This window comes from Hyaena hyaena, unplaced genomic scaffold (genome assembly GCF_003009895.1).
Source record: "Hyaena hyaena isolate Hyena2069 unplaced genomic scaffold, ASM300989v1 scaffold_975, whole genome shotgun sequence".
Classification (NCBI taxonomy): Eukaryota; Metazoa; Chordata; class Mammalia; order Carnivora; family Hyaenidae; genus Hyaena; species Hyaena hyaena.
In genome coordinates this window covers 449640-466456 of record NW_024081609.1, presented here as the reverse complement: position 1 = coordinate 466456, position 16817 = coordinate 449640, and the positions used below count along the sequence as shown (strand labels likewise).

At 34.9% G+C, this 16817-nt stretch overlaps 1 protein-coding gene across 1 annotated transcript in view; it reads left to right on the top strand.

Moving 5' to 3' along the window:
- BRINP3 (BMP/retinoic acid inducible neural specific 3) overlaps positions 1-16817 on the top strand; it is a 216800-nt gene that overhangs the window by 22850 nt on the left and 177133 nt on the right. The window contains exon 3 of the mRNA XM_039221314.1: positions 2382-2572. Within this exon, the coding sequence (XP_039077245.1) occupies positions 2382-2572 (191 nt within the window). The remainder of the gene's footprint in view (positions 1-2381; positions 2573-16817) is intronic.

The following is a 16817-nucleotide window of genomic DNA, read 5'->3' as shown; positions in this document are numbered from 1 at the left end:
CAGAACTGTTCTTTCTACATTCATGTACAAGATATCTGTTTTGGTATTCCCTCCCAACTTGGCACACAGGTGATTTTTTTTTTTCTCAGATTCACTGGTCTTTCTGAGATAAGTTCACTCAAATTTCCACACTAGTTAATCCTCTTTTTCTGGGGAGAAGTAATTGTTGGAGACTTTTTATTTGCTTATTTAGTAATTTGCATATATTCCCTTTTCCAGATGTTCCCACCTGAAAGCTATTTATCAAGCACGTGACCTAATGCTGTTGATAACTTGACTCCCTCATTCATATTTCTGAGGGATTTTTTTTCAGCTGCTGTAGTTAGGCTACTTGATTTCCACTATGCCTGCTAGGATCCAAATACAAACTGAGAATGTAACCTTTTAGAAATAATATTTTTAACACTTTATTTCTGATATCAATGGACCTGATCTCTTGTGGATGAATATAAGCTGTTACTTAGAATTGAATCATCACTGAGGATACATAGCTTTAAAATTAATGTTATTTTATTTATTTGGTATTTTCTAAAACTGGGTAGTCACTTTGTAAGTGGGCACTGCACCCTCTAAACAGTGGGTTACTGAAAGAATGAGAGTAAGCATCAATTCTGACAATTATGTGCTAGATGAATATCCAAGAATATGAAAATCTGTAGATAACAAGTTCTTAAAGTTAAACTTAAATGACGTTGATATTTTTGTCAACATTTGAACATTGAATATTGCAGCTTAATTATATTATACTTTAAATTTCACCTTTCAAAATCCACTGGCAATACCTGAATCTTCCATGGAGTTTAGTGATTTCCGTAGAGCTTAAAATACATAATATTTGTATATAATGCCACATATAAGAAACCTATGATTTAATACATATATTTACACAACTATATATGTATATAGTAAAATCTTCATTTGTGAACATCCTTCATTCTGGAAACATGCTTTTAATCCAAAGTATTTGTATTTCAAAGCAAATTTCCCCATAAGAAGTAATGGAAACTCAGATGATTCATTCCACAACCCAAATTCGTATAAAAATAATAATATTGTTACATAATACAAAATAAGAAGAAAATACAAAATAAGGAAATATAAAGAAATTGATTTATAAGGAAAAATAAAGAAGTTAACCTGCACTTACCTTGGAAAACCTTCGTGGCTGGTGTGATGGAGACAAGAGATAGGAGGCTTATTGTGTAGAATGACTTTGCCTATCACTAGTGGAATCACTGCTGACTATTGGCTCAATGTGATCTTTTTTTCGGTCGAGACCATTGTATATGCTTGCATGGATATTGACTACAGTACGGTATTAATAAACTCTTGTCATGTAATATACTTAATTTAAGTGACAATAAGGTAGCTGAGGAAAGGGTGTATATCTGCAGTCAGCCTTACCTAGAACTAAACAACGCATTCCTAAGCTCACTCTTGTATGGAAAAGCAAAGGACTGTCCACAGGTGTTTTGAAGGAACAAAAAAATACATCAATGCCAGTTGTGGGCACCTTCCAATGTTCTGAAAAATCATTGATTTCTGCCAAACACTGTGGTCTGAGATTAAGCATCATCCGAGTATGGGAGATTATCACCCACAGTCCCACAGCGAGCAAAGAAGTGAGTGACAGAGAGAGAGAGAGAGAACGATTGGCCCCATTGTGGTCATGTGATGTTCCGCATCATGTACTCCTCGTACTCCAAGACATCATTCATTAAGTGAAAACTTATTATAAATGTTTGCTTGTTTTGCAGAAAACTCACAGAACAAGTTGCTCACAATCCAAAGTATGACTTTGTTTTCTTGGCATTTTAAAGGTATAATTAAAAACAGCTAGGGGAACCTGGCTGCCTCAGTTGGTGAAACATGTGACTCTGATCTCGATATTACAAATTCGCGCCCCACGTTGGGTATAAAGATTACTAAAAAATTAAAACCTTTAAAAAGTGGCTAATGTTTAGTTATATGCTTGGTCATGTTTCCATTAGTCACGCTGATCTACAGTAAGCATTTCTGAGTACATACAGTTTTGTATCATGCACCTTACTTATGTTCATATTACATATTTTCCATTCTTAATTTGCTTTTGTGCCATAGGGGTTTCAGGTAAGCTAAACTATATGAAAGTCAAAAAATATCTACAGAAATTGTTCCACAAAAGCTAGCTTTTTACAATTTACTAATAAGTATTTACAGCCTTCAATACCTCAAGTGCCTTTCTAGGTACCATATGAATGACACAAAAGTAAAACTTGCCCTGTTATTGCTTATCACTCTTTTGTTTCATTGTGTCTGTGATCTACATTTCCTCACCTGCGGACAAATGAAGAGGTTATTATAAGTGGAAATTTGAATAATTTTACATATTATTAATGCAGGAGAGGAGTCACTCACAATTTTTGTGGACAAGCGGAAGTTGAGCAAACGATCTGAAGGAAGTGATTCCAGCACCAATAGCTCGTTGGTCACTCTGGAGACGCTACATCAACTAGCCGCTTCCTATTTCATTGACAGGGACAGCACCCTTCGGAGACTTCACCACATTCAAATTGCATCCACTGCCATAAAGGTATGAATGACTTTACCCTAAAATGATGTCATACCATTATTATTTCTACCTCTAAAATGCATCTTATTATATTTGCATGGCTCACTGATCTAAAAAATTACATTATAAACAACAGTTTAACATATTCATTTGTCATAAATTTTGAAACGTATTTCAATGAAATGGTGTTTATCCTAGCGTAAATTTTTAACATGATACTTGGGTCAAGGTTTTTCATTCCCTAGTGTTAACTGAAATGCACTTGAACTATGTGTCTGGGTACACAGACTCCCTTATAACATGTATGTGGATAAAACCTTTTAAAATAACTTTAAATCATTTTGCAAATATTCACATTTTATAGTATGTACTTTAAAACATTCTGAGAAGGTGCTCAAAATGTTCAGTGACACAAAAGCCATCAAGCAGCTTGATGGAAGGAATATTTTCCCCCAATATTTTAAAAACACAATTAAGAAGTAAAAGTATTTGGATAGAAGTTTCTAGAAGTCAAGACATAGCACAATCTAGACTTAGTGTGTAAATTTCATGAGTTCACTAGAATCTTTTGCCTCTGAGTATACTAAGGTTGACTTTATCAAGATTGAGAGAAAATGAGAATAAGTCCCCTTTAATTTTATTTATTTTATTTTTAGAAAAATATTTAACGTTTATTTATTTTTGAGAGAAAGAGAGTCAGAGCACAAGCAGGGGAGGGTCAAAGAGAGAGGAAGATACAGAATTCGAAGCAGGCTCCAAGCTCTGAGCCGTCCGGACAGAGTCCAATGCAAGCCCTGAACTCAAAATGTGAAATCATGACCTGAACCGAAGTTGGGCACTTAACCGACTCAGTCACCCAGGATCCCCAAGAGGTTCCTTTAATTAACAAAAAGAGATGGGGTCCTGGGTGGCTCAATCAGTTAAGCGTCTGACTTCGGCTCAGGTCATGATCTCAACATTTAGAGGGTTCGAGCCCTGTGTTAGGCTCTGTGCTAACGGCTCAGAGCCTGGAGCCTGCTTTGGATTCGGTCTCCGTCTCTCTCTGCCCCTCCACCACTCATGTTCTTTCTTTCTGTCTCAATAATAATTAAAAAATTAACATTAAAAAATTTTAAAAAAAGAGAGAAACACAGGGAGAGAGACACGGTTAGACAGATGGTAACTTCCAAAACATTAGATTTTTCGACACATTTCTCTGACAGTTTTAAATCGACATGCTATTCTGTTTGGTCAATGGCCACCACAAAACAAACAAAGCCATCACAATGTGATAGGGTGATCTTGGACTAAGTTAACAAGAGCGTAATAAAATACAAAGAGCATTTCTTAGTGTTTCAGCTTTAAGATTTCATAATTAATGTAAAAATCAGTGATTAAGTATATCATTTTATTGTTTTATGATTTTAAAATTAATGTGTGAAGTTGTTTTATAAGTTAATTGAAAAGTCAGTACTTCACTATTTGGGGAATGCTATGGAAAATTCACACAATATATACTTATATATTGTGCAAGATATACAGGAGAGAATAAAATGTGATACAGAAATATCTTTATCTTAAGGGTTACATGAATAATACTACCTGTCTTCAATATTGCTAGTAGATGAAGTTGGGGGAAAGATATAGATGTATATTACACAATTATAATTAGTCTACTTCTTACTGTAGGACTTATGTTGGATAATCAAGTATATAAATAGTATTTATGGTATATAGATAAAAATGTGGCCAACATGAATGCAGATATTTTAGTTAATTTAAAAATACTGTAAGATAGGATATCATTAAAGATATTTAGCTCAAGGTTGCTGAGGAGAAATAGACTTTCTCAGAAATCAATTTCAATGATATAAACAGTAACTTAAAGTGTATTTTCTAATAGAAGACATTGCTATTCTAAGTATGTTTATTATATGGCTATTGATTTTTTTTCTCAGCACCAAGTTGAATTTTACAATAGAGTTTTAGACTTTGCTCAGTAAGAAATATACATTCACAGTTTGTGTCAAAATTTAACGAAGAGTCACTAGAGACTTGGAATAGGACGCAGGTCTGGAGAGGCTTGGTCACAGGAACAGGATCTTGGGGACAAAAGGCATTTGTTATCTGCAAGTAGTAAACACACCCAAGTGTGCATATCCCCCCATGAAGACAGAGCTAGAGGATCCTGACCTGCCATCACAGGGGCTTGCTGCTTGGCTGGAATTTCATTTAATGAGACACCAGGGACCCCTAGCTGCTGGAGAAGCCCTGGACTGCATCAGCCAACAAGTCCAAATGGGAACTGACTGCTGTCAGTCTGTAGCTGCCACTTAAGGGGACAGTCTGTAGCTACCCCTCCTCACTAAAGACTATGCAGCTGATTGGTGCTTTGGCTCCCGCTCCATAGGTCTGGAGGGCATGGCTGTACCAGGCCTGATAAAAGGATGTATTCCCCATCGGCATGCGGGGCAGTTCAGGGTGCTAGGGACTGGGGGAAAAAAGGGAAAAAAAAAAACTTATGGATATTTGTATGTACTTCAGTTCTCTCACAAGCAAAGTGTGTGTGACAGAAGCCAACATGTTTTAATGGTATAAATAGTGCCTGCAGGCCCTGTTCTTCAGCTCTGGTGATAGAACTGGGAATGCAAAGGCTTCACGAAGCTCATAATCTAGCTGGGTTGTAGAAAACTATTTTAAAGAAGTGACTATTTTTAAGTTAATTTATTTATTGAGAGAGAGAGAGAGAGAGAAAGAGAGGGAATCCCAAACAGCCTCCGTGCTATCAGCTCAGAGCCTAAAGCAGGGTTCCATCTCACAGGTTTGTGAGATCATGACCAGAACTGAAATCAGGAGTCAGTCTCTTAACTGTCTGAGCCACCCAGGAACCTTAAAGAAGTAACTTTTTAAATAAGTCATTCCAGAGCAGCTCTGAGGAAGAGGAAGGAGTAACCTGAAATGTAGGAGAGTGAACAGCCTCACCTTTAGAGCTACAGGGAATGCTCATTATCCATTAATCATGGGACAGCCCTCCTGAGCACATAATGGACATATTTTAAGTGTGTATAAAGTAGCTGGGGATGGAAAGGAGAACTAGGCTTTAGATCATGGAGAGGAAGCAGAGATCAATATAAGGATGATACAGGGATGGATAGTAAAGAGAAATAAAAATATCCTGTGCTATAACTGAGGGTAAAAAGGAAATGAGGTATGAGCCATAGGCAACAGCATGGCTAAGAATATATAGTCACAGAATTACGCAGGGAGTGCAAGGGTGAGGTAGCTGGAAATGGGAAAGAGGGAGGACGATCAGACTTCCCAGGATTTAATTAGGTCTGGATGGAGTTCTCTTCCAAGGTAGTAGTAATTTTAAGTGACTGGTGATTTTCTGGTGCTGGGTCAGCTGCTGTCTGGGTTACTGTGAAAGCTCTAGGGAAAAGATCTTGAGGATGTCTACAGGTTCCTGCCTTGCACTCAAAATTGTATGTACCTGTATATTTTTCTGGGAAGAGGATCCCTTATTTTCATTAGTTACCAAGTGTGTCCCTACACAGATAAAAGGTGTCCCTCCTCAATTATAAGATTATAATTGCTTAGATGTAAGTTAACAGGTAGGAAGGACTGGGATTGGGGATGGTGTGAGGGGTGTAAGGGGAATCTAAAGCCATTCAACTACTGAAATTCTTCACGCTTGAATACATAGTTCAATGTAAAGTGCTTTTGTGGTATATTTGGATCAAGAGCTGAACTCCTTTACTAAATCCTTAAAGGCTTTATGTATTGTTAAAAATTAGTTAAAATTTTCAACTAAGCATAGTGAGATCCACAATTTCCTTGATAAGGCAAAATGTCTTGTGTTTGAAGTGCCATGTAGTAGATGTTTAATTTCTTGAAAAAATGTATGAAGTTGTCTGTTGATTTACAGAATTTAGGAAACAGAGTACTGTTAAAAAATAACTTCAAGTAAGATCATTATCAGATAACAGCAAAAGTATAATTAAATCTGGAAAATCATGCCTCCTTTTATCATGCTAATTCTTGCAAAAACACAAAAGAGTTGGACAAATGGTGTTAACTATGAGCCAGTTTCTAGAAAATGGGATAGAATAATTTGTTGTTTTTATCTCTTACAATTATAAATATAAATGTAGGCTGCAGTTCATTAATACATCTGGAAATTTAAAAAGAGGTTCAAACACCTATGTAGCTTAAATAACTGCCATATTATTCCAATCAGCAGTATTTATATCAAGGACTATTTTCTATATTATTTTTAATTCAATAACATGTCAAATACAATTTCAAGAATTGGAAGAAGATCCAATTCAGTTGACTCAAGTTATCTAAAAGATCACACTGACCTCTTTTTTAGGATTATTATGAAATATTCTAATAAATTTAATATTATGTTACTGACAATGAAAATATATATTGGGAAAGTTTAATCTATCACCTGATGTGGTGTGTGCATTTTCCAAAACTTCCTTACTACTCTAAATTTTGTTTTATGTTTTAAGGATTTTTTAAAGTTTCTTTATTTTTGAGAAAGAACATCATCAGGGGAGGAGCAGATGGAGATGGAGCGAGAGAATCCCAAGCAGGCTCTGTGCTGTCAGCAGAGGTGATGTGGGGCTCGATCTTATGAATGTGAGTTTGTGACCTAAGACAAAATCAGGAGTCGGAACCTTAACTAACTGAGCCACCGAGGCATCCCAGTAGTCTAAATTTTAAAAATCAGGTTACACGCAGTGAGTAAAATTATTTTTTTATCAAACACTTAAAAATTTTAAAAGGACTAAATTATTAATAATTTCTTAAAATAGGTACTGATTAATGTTTGGTATTTCTGGCATTTTTCTTCTACAGAAAAAAAAAACAGATTTAAAATATTTTTATTTTATTTTAAAGAACACAAGAAAAGTGTCAGTGGGGCAGAGGGAGAGAGATAGAATTTTAAGCAGACCCCACACTCAGCCTGAAGGCCAACATGGGGCTTGATCCCACGACCCTCGGATAATGACCTGAGCTGAAATCAAGATCAGACACTCAACAGACTGAGCCATCCAGGAGTCCCTCAGATAGAATTTAAAATTATAGTGCTTAGAAATGTTACCTAACAAATTTAGGAAAAAGCACAAATAATATGTTAAAATTACCTTAAAGGTCAACATGTCAAAAATGACAAATGAACTGTCATATATGATCTTTGTTGTTCCGTATATGGACCATAGGCAGAGCTAATGTAGCATGACTTTTAAGCACCCCAGGATTTTCAGAATGGTAATGAGCATTAGCTTCAACTTCCAGCCGCCAGGTGCATCAGCCCTTAACAAGAGAGTCAGCTATCTTGTGAAGCCAAACATTGACTTTGCCTTTCTAGCTATGAAAGTCCTAGATGAAATGTTCTTCTAATACAAAGCTATTTCATCTACATTGAAAATCTGATATTTAGTGTAGCAAAACTAAATCATTAATTATCTTAGATCTTCTGAATAACTTGATGTAGATTCTAAATCAACACTTGCTACTTTATCTTGTACTTATTATACAAATGACTTGTTTTCTTTTTTTTTTTTAAGTTTATTTATTTTGTGAGAGAGAGAGAGAGAATGAGCCTGAGCAGAGTAGGGGCAACAAAGAAGGAGAGAGAGAGAATCCCAAGCAAGCTCTGCATTGTCAGGAGCAAGGTGTAGGACCCAAATGCATGAACCTGTGAGACCAAGACCTGAGCCGAAATCAAGAGTCGGATGCTTAACCAACTGAGCCACCCAGGTGCCCTCCGATGGCTCATTTTATTAAACCTCATGAACCAACCTCTACTAACTTTAAAGGTACCTTCTGCAACTCCCTCAATTCTCTCAGCCTTCATAGATTTGCAGAGAGTTAGGGCCTTGCTCTGGATTATTCTTCGGCTTAAGGAAATGTTGTCACTGGTTTGACCTTCTATCCAGACCACTCAAACTTCTTCTATCAGCAGTAGGCTCTTTTGCTTTTTTCACATTTATGTGTTTATTGGAGTAGCATTTTTTATTTCTTTCTAGAACTTTTCCTTTGCATTCTTAATTTAGCTGTTTGGTAAAAGTGGCCTACATTTCAGCTTATCTTGCATTTTGACATGCCTTTCTCACTAAGCTTAATCATTTCTAGCTTTTGATTTTAAAGTGAGACATGAGCAACTCTTCTGTTTGCTTAAATGCTTGGAGGCCATTGCAGAGTTATTAATTGGCCTAATTACAATATTGTTTCAAGAAATAAGGAGGCGTGAGGACAGGAAGAGAGACAGGGAAACGGCCAGTTGGTGGAGCAGTCAGAACACACACATTTATCGATTAAGTTCATTGTCTTATATGAGTGCAGTTCGTGGTCCTCCCAAAACAATTAAAACAGTAACATCAAAGATCACTGGTCACAAACCACAATAACAAACATGATAGTAATAAAAATTTTTGAAATATTGTGAGAATTACCAGAATGTGGCACAGAGATAAAGTGAGAAAATGTTATTGGAAAAATGGCCCCCGATACACTTGCTCAGCACAAGGGTTGCACAAACCTTCAATTTGTAAAAACTGTGATATCGTGAAGCACATAAAATGAAGCACAATCAAATGAAATATCCCTGTAATTTTACCTAGATGGAGTTCTTCTCTGGACCCAACTAACAAATTATAAAAACAAGACCCACAATAATCATTGTTTTCAAGAACTGCTTACCAGAGCAAAGCTCAAGAATACTTAGGGGAATAAGGGAGCCTGGGGGACTCGGTGGGTTGAGTGTCTGACTTTGGCTCAAGTCACAATCTCACAGTTTGTGGGTTCAAGCCTTGCATTCATTTTGTGTTGACAGTGGGAGTCTGCTTTGGATTCTCTCTCTCTGCCTGCCCCCCTCCACGTGCTCTCTCAAAATTTAACATTAAAAATTTTTAAAAAGAATATTTATAGGAATATAAATAAATAAGTCCAAAATACAACAATATAACATTCATAATGTTAATCAGTCAAAAGTTCCAGGCAGTGAAAAGCAGGAAAACACAAACAATAATAAAGAGAACATTCAGCCAAATAAAACTGCCTCTCAATGAACACAGACATTAGAATTAGCAGATAAGAACATTAAAATATGTATTATAACTACATTATGTATTTCCTAAAATAAAAGTAGAAACATAAAGATATAAAAAAGACCCAAATGAAACATACTGAGATGATGAATATAATCTTTGACCTAAAAAATACACAGGATAAGATTAAACACCTGCAAAAAGGCACAGGCTAAAATCCGTGAAATTGAGACATAGATTGTAAGTATAGTAACTTTCTAAAATGAAACACAGAGAGAAAAAAAGAATGTGAGGAACAATGGACAGTGAGCTGTGGGACAATCTCACATAGCCATAAATATGTGTAATTAGAGTCTCACAGTAAGACAAGGGTGAAGGGGCATGTATTAGACATCTATTGCAATGTAACAATATTACAATGAATTTAGAGACTTAAAATAAAACACATTATCATGTCTTAGATTTTTGGGGGCGGAGAGGTATGGATTAGCTAGTTTCTCCAATCAAGGTGATCACCAGAGATAGTTTTTCACCTGACACTCAACTTGGGGAGCAGGTGTTTCCAAGCTTACATGGATGTTGGCACCATTCAGTTCCTGGCCAGTATGACGGTATCAGTTAATTGTTGGCTCTTGGTGGGAGGTGACATTCAATTATTGGCCACGTAACCTGTACCATATGGCAGCTCACAACAACTTAATTTATTTCCTCAGGTTCAGCAAGGAAGAGAGTCATTATAAAATATTACAATGTTACGTAGCGTAATATGGACATATCTCATAATCACATACTTTCTATCATCTTTGCCATATTCTATGTTCAGAAACAAGTCACAATCCCCACCTATACTCTGGGGGAAAGGATTACAGAAGAATGTGCATACCCTGAGAAAGGCATCATGGGGGCTACCTTAGAATCTGTCTGCCTTAAACAAAATTAAAAATATATATATATTTGAAGAGTTAGTGGCCAATTTCCAAACTTGATCAGGATTTAAACCCCACAGATCCAAGAAACTCAAGAAACAGCAAATGTGAGAAACCTCAAGAAAATGACAAAGCACTTCATAATCTAATTGTGCAGAACCAATAATAAAGAGAATATCTTAATTTTCATTAGTTATTAAAGGAGACCTTGCACACATAAAATATCTCTACTCAGATATAAAGCTCACTAACCCTGTACGTCCTTAGATGTAAGTTAATGAGGTACGGAGATCAGGAAGGAATAAGAACACATCAGGTGCGGAGGGACAGCGCCAAGGATGACGACAAATTTCTTGGAAACAGTGCAAGTGGCAAACCAGTGGAGGTGAGATCTTTAAAATATTAAAAAATCCTGCTAACTTAGGTTTCATTTTTTAGTAAAAATGTTTCCAAACAAAGGAAAATGTATTTGCAGACGTATAAAATCTTTAGGAACTTCCCCAGCAGACTTGAGCTAAAGAAACGATGTAGGAAATCTTTCGGTCAGGAAGGAAGATGATGCCAGTTTGAAATATGGATCTATACAAAGGAATGAAGAAAAGTAGCAGGGCCACCAACATGGGTAATTCTGTCTTTTATTATTCTTTAACAAAATCACAATTAATGTGTTGTGAAGTTTATAATGTATACAGAAATAACAGCATGCCAGCAGCATCACAAAATCAAAAAGGAGAAATAGAAGAATTTCGTTTAAGGTCTTGTGTTATCAGTGAAATGGTATAATATAATTTGAAGGTAGTTGATAAGAATGTATGCTATAAATCTTAAAGAAACCACTGAAATCACAAAATAGAGCTGATATGACAAAAAAACAACATAGTAGAATTATTTTAAATTAGTCCAAAAGAAGTCAGCAAAATAAGAAAAGGTGAGGGAAAAAAAACAGATAAAAAAATAGAAAACAAATATCAAGTAGACAGACATAACTCTATTAATAATCGTATAAAGCATAATAGCCTCAATTCTCCTTTTTTAAAAATTTTTTTACTATTTATTTTTGAGAGAGAGGGAGAGAGAGAGTGTAAGTGGTGGAAGGGCAGAGAGAGAGGGAGACACAGTATCTAAAGCAGGCTCCAGGCTCTGAGCTGTCAGCACAGAGCCTGAAGTGGGGCTCAAACTCACATACCCTGAGATCTTGATCTGAGCCAAAGTTGGATGCTCTACTTATTAAGCCACCCTGGTGCCCCTCAGTTCTCCTATTAAAAGGCACAGATCATCACATCATTTTTTTTAAAAAAAGGAAGATCCAACTATATGTTGTTACCTACAATAAAATCACTTGGAATTTTAAAATAGGTTAAAAGTAAAATGATGTGAATACTGGAGTGACTATTTTAATATAAGAAAAATGTGTCTTAGAAAAGAATATTACCAAGGAAAAAGTCATTTCATAATGATAAACTAGTCAATAATCCAGAGGAAATTATAATTCTAAACATTTATGAACCTAGTAGAAAAGCTTCAAAAGACATGAAACAAAAATTTATAGGAGAAAGAAAAGTAATAAAGAAATCCATAATTATATTCAGAGATTTTAACAGCCTTCTCTCCATCTTTGACAGAATAAGGGGCTATAGATTTAAACAATACTATCAATCAAGCCTTGCAAAGTATATATTCATACTAGGCAGTCATCTGGAAAATACTCAAATATTTAAAAACAAATAACACTTTTTATATGTAATCCATGACTCAGAGAAGAAATCGAAAAGGGTGTGAGGGGCGCCTGGGTGGCTCAGGAGATTAAGTGTCCGACTTTTGATTTTGGTTCAGGGCATGGTCTCAGTCTGTGGGATGGAGCCCACGCTGTCAGCAGAGCCTGAGTGGCATTCTCTGTCTTTTTCTCTCTGCGCCTTGCCCCTCTTAAAATAAATAAAATTTAAAAAATAGGTAAGAAACAAAAAGGATATGAGGAATTGTTTTGAACTGAATAAAATTATAAAATACAACATATCAGAATCAATCATATATTGGTAAAGTACTACTTAGGAGGATATTTTCCAGAAAAAAAATATTTTTAATAAAAACAAAGTGATAAAATAATGACCAAAGATTCCTTCTTCAGAACTAAAGATAAAGATGAACAATTACACCCAAAGCAAATCAGAGGAGTGGAAAAAACAATCAAACTAGAAATCATTAAAATAGAAAACAAACACAATAGAGAAAAAAAATGAAGGCAAAAGGTGTTTTTGATATCAATAGAACTGTTTAACACTTAGCCAGAATTATCAAAAAACAGAATAGTGAATGGATAAATTGCCAATATCAGAAATCAGAGAGGTAACCACATATCACTATAAATGACACAGATATAAATGTAAACAAGAATATATCATGAACAGCTTTGTGATTATAAACCTGAAAACTAGTGGACACATTTCTCGGAAGACACAAATTCTAAAGCTCACTCAAGAATAAATAATCTAAGGTGCCTGGGTAGCTCAGCTGATTAGGCATCTGATATCAGCTCAGGTCATGATCTCATGATAAATGGGTTCGGGCCCCGCATTGGCCTCTGTGCTGACAGCTCAGAGCCTGGAGCCTACCTCAACTTCTTTGTCTCCCTCTCTCTCAGCCTTTGTTTATGCTCTATCTTTATCCCCAAAATAAATAAACGTTAAAAATATTTTTAAAAAGAAGAAATAATTTGAATGGCCCTAAACTTATTAAGCAAATTGATGTTTAGTTAAAATCATTTTCTGCAAAGAGAACTTCTGGCCAAAGTGCTTTCACTATTGAATTCCAAAACACATTTTGAAGAAAAAATAATAACAATACACACATCCTCTTCCAGAATATTGAAGAGGGTTAAAAAATGCCCAAACCATTCTTTTAATTCAACATTACTCTGATGTCAAAACCAGACAAAGTTATTACAAGGAAATAAAACTACCAATATCTCTTATTGATATAGAGGTAAGTATTTTTAAAATGTAAGCAATTTGAACTCAACAACATATCAAAAGGATTGCACATCATGACTACCTTGGATTTGTCTTAGAAATTCAAGATGAGTAGCATTATAAAATCAACCAATGTAACTTTTCGCATCACCAGGTAAATATAGAGATGATAGATAGGTATAGATAGATAGATAGATAGATAGATAGACAGACATATGATAGGTAGAATCTTCTCAAAAAATGCAGAAAAATTCTTTAGAAAAAATCTGACATAAGATTCTGATTTAAAGAAAAAGCAACTCTTAGAAAAATGGAAAGAGGAATTTCCTCAACTTGATAAAAAGCATATTTGAAAAAAAACGTTACACAGCTAAGATGACACTCAATGGTGAAAAAGTAAATGCTTTCTCCTTATGTTAGGAAACAAGACAAGGATTTCTGCTATCACTACTTTTATTGTAATAGAATAATACTAATATTCTGTTAGTAATAGTACTAAACATTCCAGTAATAAATAATGTATTATAGGGTCCAGCCAGTATCATCAAGCAATAAAAAGAAATCAGACATTCAGATTTCTAAAGAATGTAAACTTTCTTTACTCACAGAATATATAAGTGACTGTAGAAAATCCAATGAAATCGTTTTGAAAGGTACAAGAAATAAAAAGAGAGTTTATCAGTTACAAGATACATGATTAATTTATTAAACAGAGTGTATTTCTATTTACTAGCAATTGACAATCAGATGTTGATTAAAATTGATAAAAGATTTAAGTCCTGTACACTAAAAACCAAAAAAAATTTACTTAAAACCTAATTATTGCTTATTTTAATATTTTCATTATTCTACTTTATATATATATACATATATATATACACACATACATATACATTTATGCATATATCCATCCCTCAAACTATCCTTTATCTTTACGTCTGTCTGTCATTCTCAATCATACTATTGTCTTCTGGTAGACATTTTTTTCCTGATGAGAAGTTAGCTATTATAATATTTTTCTTGAATGCAATGCATCACATATTCTGGCAAATTTTAAGGTCTTCTTTTTATTTCGGACTTTCAAAAGATTGACTATAATATACTTTGGTGTGTTTTTTCCTATTTACCTTCTGGGACTTCTCCTCTGGGACTCTGATGCTAGAATGTTTGATATTGTTCTTACAATCTTGTACTGTTTCATGTTACTATTATTTTCTCTTTTTGTGTATCAATTTGATTAAACTCTAATGACTTTTCTTGAGTTTATTCATGTTTTTCATTATTTGCTCAGCCTAATGTAAAGCCAATCAAAAAATTTTTGTGATATAATATTTTTCATACTTACCATTTATATTTGTTGATTTATTATAGTTTCTCTTTCTGAAATCCTCTATTTGTTTTTGTGTTTTGTATTGTTTTCACACATTATTGTTATTTACCATTGTGTGTAAAAGAAAACCAGAACAACACAGAGACATTAAAGTAAATGTTATTTCCTGTGAAAATAAGTACACCCTTTCTTCTATTAGGCTTCTATTATCTGTGGCTGAGTCAAACTAATTTGAAATAGGGGTAGACCTGTGCTTTCTTGAAAATGTAATTTTATCTACTGACTTCTGGCTTAAAATAGTCTGAAGATAACATCAGTTCTATCATTTAGAAAGACTTAGGATCTAGCCAAGAGTGAAATTCAGGTTACCATTTCCTTTTCAACCTAACTACCATCTTTCTGAATCATGGGAAATCTCCTTTTGCTTTAAGACTTATCTACCAATCTCTTGGATACTACAGAATTATCTTTGCTTTCTAGTCTTGGCTTAGCTTTCTGTATATTGGAAGAATATATTCCTCCTTATTGTCTTGTCTCTAGTACTTAAAAGTTCAATGTCTGGTACTTGGTCAAAGGCTGGAATGCCTCATAGGCATCTTTACCAGATCTTCACATTTTGTGCCCTGTACTTGATGAAAGCCAAAAGTACCTTGGAGGATTTCTCTCAGTTCTGCTACTATGTTCAAACTTTGTGTTGCTGCAGCTTATCCTTGGGAAAAGCCTATATGCTTCAGAGAGAATTTCTCTCACCTCTGATACTTTGCATTGGACCACCTATGTACTACTCAGTGAAGGATCATGGCCAGGGGGACACTCACTTTGGAGCTTTCTGGTATTTTTATCTTATCACAGACACAGTCATTAAACTTACCCCCTCCACCCCCCAGTCTCCCTTTATCTTATCAGTTATAGATTTCTCCTTTTCCCTCTCTGTTTTATCTGCTGATCAGAGCAGCCTTGTGTCCCTTTCCTCTCGGAAAGAGCTAATCATTTCCTAGACTTCAATTCATTTATAGCATCCACTGCTCTCTTATAGTAAAACAAAAACTTTAAATTTGAGTTTATATGGTTTACTTTCACTGTTAGGGTAAAAATGATGGTCTCTTGTATTACTTAGCCTCTTTTCTCATGTAAGGCCATAGAGACTTCCTAGAGATCCTTAAAACACTTCAAATTTCTATTATATATGATGTTACCTTTCTAGCATTACTTCCTGGTGAAGTGCATGGGCTCCAGAGTTATACCTTTTTCCTCCTTAGAAACTTTAGAACCAAATAAGAAGTACTTGTACAAATCACCAAGGTTGAAGTTAAATTATAAGCTTTATATATTTCAAGTTATCATGTAAAAGAAGCAGTCACAATAGGCTTACAAACAATTCTTCCCCAATTAAACTTAAATAACTATCACTCCCGCTCAAGGCAGCACCTGCCCCCATCAGCATAACCCCCATCAGTATAATAGACAATATTATACCTTCTCTATGGATCTACCCAAGTGATATTTCAGAAAGAGCAGAGTTGAGCATGCACAGTCCCATCCTTAGATATCACTAATCAAATGTGCTTTTCTCTCTGATGAAAGATACTGAATGTGGGAGAGAGATGGGCTATGAGAGAACATCGGGGTTATCCTAACAAAATCCTTGTCAAGAAAATATTAGGCAAAGTAAAATACAGGTTCTCCTCTAATAACTTGTGGGACATCTTCCTTAGATTGAATATAACCAGTGCCTCAAAGTTCTTAAAGTAATCCTCTCTATATAATGTGACCACTTTTCTTATGATTATACTGTCATCTAAATATATCTTGTAGTACATTATCTCCTCCATGAAAAACAATTATATAACATTTAAAAAAAATAATAAATGTTGATCATAATCACCCTGCCATCAACAGGAAAACAAGTCTGCTTTGATTTTGCTTTGTTTTGTTTTGTTTCAACATAGCTATCAATATTAGATCACTAAATTTATGCAAATCTTTGTTTGTCATTTAACCTTT